The following is a 7,818-nucleotide window of genomic DNA, read 5'->3' on the forward strand; positions in this document are numbered from 1 at the left end:
AAAGAAGACAAAATCAATTTTTCAGCGGAGTTAGAGTTTCCATACTGAATGGCACTATAAATTCACTAAACTCAGTAAAAATCCTGCCTTTGATAAATTTCCACCTTTTATTTTGGGTGGCCTCAAATTCAAGAGAAAAATTTGCATACGTAAGTTGCGTACATCTTACATGTTATTCAGAGAGTATAGGGGGGTTATATCCACGCTATCCTCCATGTAACCTACCTGTAACTTACCCGTAACCTACCGGTAACCTACAAATATAATAAAACAGAAGCGCGGAACTTACTAGAAGGTACAAGTAGGTTACATGAACGTTACAGGGGGTATAATGCGGATATAACCCCTTAATGCCATCTGAATAACCTATAAGACGTACGCAGCGCTGTGTACGTCTTACGTACGCAACTTTTTTCTCCAAATTTATGCTTGAGCCAATTCGCTTATAAGCCGCTTTGGTTCTTAGATTGGGAGAGAGTTTGCATCCAATCCGCAAAGAATTAGGTGTCGTGTTCGATCATAATAAATGTACCATCTTGAAAAGTGTTAAATAGATAAATAATTATGCTATGGTCAGCCGGGTACAAATTTTGCAAATTGACAAAACTCATCAGCCGGCCTGCTCCAAGTTTCCTGTAAACTCCGTCTTTCTCCTTCCACAGCATGCACTATAAGTTCAGCCTTACACTATAGTGAATGAGAGAGAGAGAGAGAGAGAGAGATATGGTGCGAAACAACTTTCATGATTCTACGAACAGCAATGAAACACTTGACATCACAAACAAAAGATGCACCCCAATTGTTATCCTTCCCAATGACAGGTAATTAAAACCCTTCATCGCATCATAGTGTAATATCATCATCAAAATCATTAGTCATCTTCTCCAACGCATAACAATTATTTTCTTTCAGATGGTATGGTTTGTGGATGAACTTTGTGCTGGTGTGGCGCGTATATTCGACCTTCATTACGCCATTAGAGTTCGGATTCTTCAGAGGGCTGCCGGATGAATTGACATTGATTGATTACGTCAGCGTACTGATCTTTCTCATGGACTTGCTGCTTAACTTCTTCGTCGCTTACAAAGCTCCTCATGGCAATAAGATGGTTTACGATCGAGGCAGCATTGCCTTTCAGTGAGTCTGAATCTCTTATGGCTGCTATCTTTGTTGATGTTAATAATCTTTTTTATTATTATTTTAATTTCAAATTTCTATAAATTAGACGCAGTTTGAAAATGGTCAAACAGAGATTAAACTCATATTAAGTCGAACTAGATATATGGCTCCAAACGAGCCGAGCTCAAGCTAGGCTCGTGTTCGGCTCCTAAAATTGCTCGTGTTTGAAATCGGCTCGTGTTTGAAACCGGCTCGTAAACAGTGTTTTCATGTTCGGCTCGATTTAAATTTCCGTGTTCGACTCGAAATTTGCTCGTTAAAATTAAACTGAAAAAATAGATGTATAATGTTGGATTCAAACATAAACCAAATGTATGCCAAAAAAGATGCATAACCACATTACAATACAAGCAATTATGATTTAAACTTATAAATAAATATATATAATATATTATTATATAAATAATTATATAGTTTTTTTTTTTTTCAAGCTAAAACGAGCCGAACACAAGCGAACACAAGCGAACAAAAAGTTGTTCGTGTTCGACTCGTTTATAATTCGAGCTTTAAAAACTTGTTCGTCCAAACAAGAGCTGCATAAAGAGCCGAGCACGAGTTGTTCGCGAACAACGAGCTTTTTTGACAGCCCTAACTAGATAAACAAGTTCAGCACTTTTGATATAAAAGATTATGCAGAAGATACATGACGTTTAAAATCGCCCAAATGGAATGTTTCATGGAATAAACATAGAATAGTTAAAATCGCCCAAATGGACTATTGAAAAGCAGACTTAGGGCCTCAAAATACACTAGTTAAAACAAATAATTAAAATTTTGAGAATTCATAAATTATGCTTTAAAAGCTTTTTGTAAGTTTGTGGGCGGTAGTTTCTCTTTTTCTTTATTTTTATTAATATAAATATGTGTGGCCTAAATGCCATGCCTAATTTGCTTGGGTTAATTAGCATTATTATCATTATTACTATTATTATTATTATGATTTGCCCGTCCTCAAAAGAGGTTGATTTCACCCCTAATTATGTCAAAAATAAATTGAATTAAAGTCAATGATTTCTATCATGCAGCTATGCATCAAGAGATTTCATTATAGACCTCCTTGGATGCATACCATGGGATACCATATACAAGGTGAGGTGTGAAAACAAGCTCGCCCTCATTCATGTACTCATGCCTAATACATACTAACATGCTAACATTAAGCAGAGCACAGGAAGAAGAGAACTAGTGAGGTATTTTTTGTGGACAAGACTGTACCGTGTGAGAAAAATTAACCATTTCTTCAAAAAAATAGAGAAGGACATCCGCATCAACTACTTGTATGTTAGAATTGTGAAGCTTGTTATTGTACAGTTATATAGTGTACATACAGCTGCATGCATCTTCTTCTACCTTGCAACAACTATGCCACCAGAGCTTGAAGGATACACATGGATTGGAGCTCTGAAGTTGGGTGATTACAGCTATATGAACTTCAGAGAGATGGATTTCTCAAAGCTTTATATTACCTCTCTATACTTCATGTCCATTACCATGGCTACCATAGGTGAGTTAATTTTCAGTCTTTCGAATCCCATTTAATTTATCTTTTAAAATCCTTCCTTTGCAAATATGAAGAATATAATCTAGTATATTGCCTGATTTGGTGGAGATGAGAAGATTGTTCAACACTAATTTGTTGTTTTATGCAGGATATGGAGACATACATGCTGTTAGCACCAGAGAGATGGTTTTTCTCATCATATATGTATCATTTAATATGATTCTCGGAGCTTATTTGATTGGTAATATGACAGCTTTGATAGTTAAGGGTTCAAAGACAGAAAGATTCAGGGATGAGATGAATAGTATAACACAGTATATGGATAGGACTAATCTTAGTAATGAGATCAGAAACCGTATTAAAAGCCACCTTAGATTGCAGTATGAATGCAGTAGAACAAGAAGTGGATTTATTGATGGCATTCCAGAGGCTGTGAAAGCCAAGGTAGTTTTCTTTTTGAGTCGAAAAGTTTTGAAAGTAGAATTTTTAGCAGATTATAATGCTCTAAATTATGAATTTTTCAATTTTGTTTTTCAGCTATCGCACTCATTGTATTTTGAGATAGTTCAGAATGTTCCACTCTTTAGAGGATGTTCAGATAATTTCTTAAATCAGATTGTACGTGTAAAACTGATCATCTTGACCTGCCCCCCTTTTTATTTCTAAATGAAACATATTGAATAATTTCATTTGAAGTTCTCAATTAACAGTTTTGGATCCAATTTTATTTGCAGGTAATGAAACTAACGGAAGAGTTCTTTCTTCCAGGAGAAGTGATCATTGAACAAGGAACAACCGTGGATCACATATACATATTGTCCCATGGCTCTTTGGTAAATAGTATTTGCTAATTTCTTGAAAAACTAAATTTAGTAATGTTACTTAAGAAAACATGTTAACAATATACTTTTCTTCACTACAACTTAGAATAAATTATACATAAACAAAGAAAATTTTAAAAATCTTACAGATAACCAAAGGAATTTATATCATATTAGACAAAAATCAAAAGATTATTACTGTAGAATATATATATAGTACTACTTACCAATTTTATCTTATTGTTTTTCTAATGTAGGAAGAGTTGCTAATTGGAGAAAATAGATCAACGGAATTTATATCAGAACTTACGCCTTCTGATTTATTTGGTGAAGTTGCAGCGCTGTGCAATATTCCACAACCATATACTGTTCGTGTTACTAAACTCTGCAGAATACTACAAATCGAAAAAGAAAATCTGAGCAACATTTTACAGCTATATGTCAAAGATAGCTATCAAATACTCAGAAATGTGCTTGAGGTGAGGAACTAAAAGAAAATATTAATCGTATGTAAACTAATGAGCAATACAAAAACTTTGAATTCCACTTTATGTTATAGGGAAATGAGAATGATCTAGAGAAGAAGCAATTGGTATCAGAGATATCCTTTCTAATCACAAAGAGAGAAGCAGAACTTTCAATGGGAGTAAGAAGTGCAGCTTATAATGGAGATTTTTATCATCTTAAGGGTTTCATTGATGCCGGAGCAGATCCTAACATCAAGGATTATGATGGAAGGAGCACACTAGTATAACCTCATACCTTTCATTAATTTAATTTTCTAACATTTTGGTCAAAATACTATGTTATCTTAATAACATTGAACCAAACATTCATTATTGAATTCGAAGCTATATTACTGATTAGGAGATAGATAATTCAGAAACTTTACTAAAGGAACTTTTTGTTTCAGCACATTGCTGCATCAAGAGGACATGAAGATATTGTAAAGTTTCTTCTTCAAAAAAATGTAGAAGTCAATTGCCTTGGTGAGTTAAGCAATGGCTTTGAAAAAACTTTTCCTTGCGTTTTGTTATTAACGATTAAGTAACATATAGGTGACTCTTAAATGCAGATAAGGTTGGGAATTCACCATTATTAGAGGCTGTGAGGGCAGGTCATGAAGAAGTTGCTAACCTGCTCTTGGAGAGTGGAGCAGTTATGAATCTGGAAGATGCTGGGACATATCTTTGCAAAGTAGCTGCAGATAACAAAGTCGATGTACTGCAACGGCTACTGAAGTATGGAGTTGATCCAAATTGTCAAAATTATGATCTGAGAACTCCGCTTCATGTTGCATCAGCCTCGGGCTTGCATTTAATTGCTGGAGTTTTGATAGAATTAGGAGCTGATGTGCTCATCAAAGATAGGTACTACATGCCGATTGCATTTTATAATAACTTTATATGCATATTCTAAAAATATTTAAATTAGTTAGTAAATCAATGTTTTAAGAAAAATATTAAAAAACACAAATAAATATAATCATGAATAGGACTGTCAAATCCTGTTCACATTTCAGGTTCAACCCTAATCTGAATTTTACCCAACATGAAACTGTTTGACTAGTGCCTGACACAGATATTAAATGGGCCATAAAATTTGACCCAAACATTAAATATGCATAATAGTTATTTGGATCAAATTTACATTAATTTTGAGTAATATTCAGGTCATATTAAAGTTGGTGAGTTAAATTTGGGTCAATTTCGGGCTAGTGGGCCAGATAAAAAAAAATAATTAAATTTATTGGGATTTTGAACCCAAACCTAAATTATTCAGGTTAGGTTCGTGGAGTGGCGGGTTAGGTCAATTTTTGGCACCTCCATTCATGAAATAAAGTTTAGATTGACACAAGAAGTAAAGATAAATTAGGTTGAGCATGATGCATTAAGATGAAGTTCTAGATTAATATGAGATATCTATTCAGATTTGAAGGGTTAAATGCTTGAGCAATTTGATTTGCAAAATTCTTTTTAAAGAATTTTAAAACTAAAAAAATTATAGATGGTTGTACAAGGACTGAGCACGAGGACGAACAAAATAGAAATCTAAGATTGTTGTGATCATAGATAACAAAATTTAATCAAATGAGTAAAAAGCACAAGCTATAAAAAATGTTATCAATATTGGCTTTTATGAAAAGTAGAGTACTAAAAACATAGTGAGAAATAAAAGAATCATCATACATTTTTTTGTGGATCTTGAAATGTCATGAGAATTGATTTAAGTGGGTGAATGGAAGAAAGTAGTGTGTCAAAAATATGTTAAAGTTAATATTATCATTGTGTATTAGTTCTGAAGATGCTTGCAAAGGATTTGATAAAATGAAATACATTTTCATGTGCTATGTGTATAAGATGGATTTGAAAGTGGGTTCTCATATGAAATGAATGAATTTTTAAGAAAACTTTTATAAGGTCTGAAGGCTTTATGATTGGCAGAAAAAAGATTGAATAAATAAAATATGAGTTTAATAGATAAAAATGAAGTAGTAATTCATAATTTTAAAAAAAATATAGTGATTCAAAAATATGGTAGGTTTAAGTATCTTAATTTTATTGTATGTAATGATATAGATAACATATCTAAGATCCATGTCGTGTAAAATATGACAGAAATGAGACTATTAAAATGTATGTTTGATAAATGATTATAAAGGAAGAAATGATTGCACAAAGAAACGGCCAGAATAGCATCTATTAAATATATAATAATGAAACATAAATTTAAGTGCTTTAGGATGTACTCTAGATGACAAAAACTGAACCAAATAGACAATATTTAGATTAATAAGATAAAACTCGGAATAAGAAAAGGGTGTTCAAAACCAATACAACTAGAAATTACGCAAAAATAAATAAATAAAATATATTTAACAATTCCCAGAGAACAAAATAAGATTGAATGAAGGATGATTCATTTAATTGATCCCAAATGGCCAGAATAAAACTAATGCGTTAATGATGACGACGATGACAACAACGGCAATTGATCCCAATTCGAATCCTACTGTTTATATAATTCAAATGATACTTATTATATTCATTTCAGGGCTCATTTGTTTGTTTACAACAAAATCTCCTGAATATTTATATGGGGCCAATTTAGTCCCTCGGATTACTTAAAATGACTCCCTATAAAGAGTCGAGGACCATTTTGACACTTTTCTTATTAGTCAAGTCTTACAATTAAAGTAACTATTGCTTCATAAATAAAATACAAAGTAAATTAATCCAACTTGCTATTTCACTATCGAATCTGAGTTTCTCCTTGTATTTGGCCTTTTTCTCTCTCTAATAAGATCTATATACCATCTATTCCAGGTGGGGAAATACTGCTCTTGATGAAGGCCGAAGAAGTGGAAACAAACAGTTGATTGAGATTCTGGAGTATGCTAGAGAAAAAGCACAATTGGATTTTTAGTTGTAAAACAGAAATCAAAGCAATCTTCGGTCGATTCTTAAAGTTTGTGTGAAATTGTTTGGTTTTCAGTCGGAAGTTGCAACAAACTTGTCTCCAAAATGGAAGTTTTTTTCTGGTGATTTAAGCTCAGCTTCAGCTGAAACAGCGGTAGATGGCAGAGATGGCATTTTATTGCTGCTGCGGCAGACTACAAAAGGAGGGCTCAGCAGTTAAAAATAACTTCCCGTACATTCATCGAAGTATATCAAAGAAAACAATCAATTTGAGCTTTGACTTTATGTTTTTAATCTAGCAGTTATATTAAGAAGCGTTCTATGTAAATTTGATTATTCTAAATATGGCGAATTCAAGGAGAGGGAAGGGAGTGGGGGTGTTGGGATGGGGGCGCACATAACCTATAAAAGTTTTAATATATTTTTAAATATAATACGAGTCTCTGAAACTTTAAGGAGAATTTGGATTGTCAATGTTTTAAATTTAAGATAGAACTTGAATGAAATTAAACTCAATTAGACTCCAAAAGTCCATAAAACAACACACTGAAAATGAGCAAAGATCTTAAACATTCTAATCCCATGCACAAAATTCACTTAAAGAAAATAAGACGACGACGACAACAACAACAAATTCTTAATCCCACTGCGTGGGGTCGGCTGCATGAATCATTTTTCTCCGTTGCATCCTATTTAGTGTCGTATATTCATTTAGTTCTAATAAATTAAGATTATTTTTTATACAATAAGTTCATTTTTTATTCAATTAAAGAAAATAATAATCATCAAAATTTAAACACTTAAAATCAACACTGGGACTAAAACTTAAATTGAAATCAAACCAGAAAGCTATTAAAATTTTCTAATGAAAGTTAAGTTGAAACAAAGAAAAATAAAA

The 7,818-nt window shown here is 32.7% G+C and overlaps 1 protein-coding gene across 1 annotated transcript; it reads left to right on the forward strand.

The window, feature by feature from the left end:
- The first annotated feature begins 723 nt into the window (after positions 1-723).
- LOC110023978 (potassium channel KOR2-like) lies at positions 724-7,307 on the forward strand. The gene is made up of 12 exons (XM_020723658.1): positions 724-821; positions 913-1,137; positions 2,205-2,268; positions 2,344-2,683; positions 2,829-3,124; positions 3,218-3,298; positions 3,415-3,513; positions 3,759-3,980; positions 4,061-4,249; positions 4,415-4,490; positions 4,577-4,871; positions 6,828-7,307. The coding sequence occupies exons 1-12, from the start codon at positions 724-726 to the stop codon at positions 6,925-6,927; spliced, it is 2,085 nt and encodes a 694-aa protein (XP_020579317.1). The 3' UTR covers positions 6,928-7,307.
- The last annotated feature ends 511 nt before the right edge of the window (positions 7,308-7,818 follow it).

This window comes from Phalaenopsis equestris, unplaced genomic scaffold (genome assembly GCF_001263595.1).
Source record: "Phalaenopsis equestris unplaced genomic scaffold, ASM126359v1 Scaffold000239, whole genome shotgun sequence".
Classification (NCBI taxonomy): domain Eukaryota; kingdom Viridiplantae; phylum Streptophyta; class Magnoliopsida; order Asparagales; family Orchidaceae; genus Phalaenopsis; species Phalaenopsis equestris.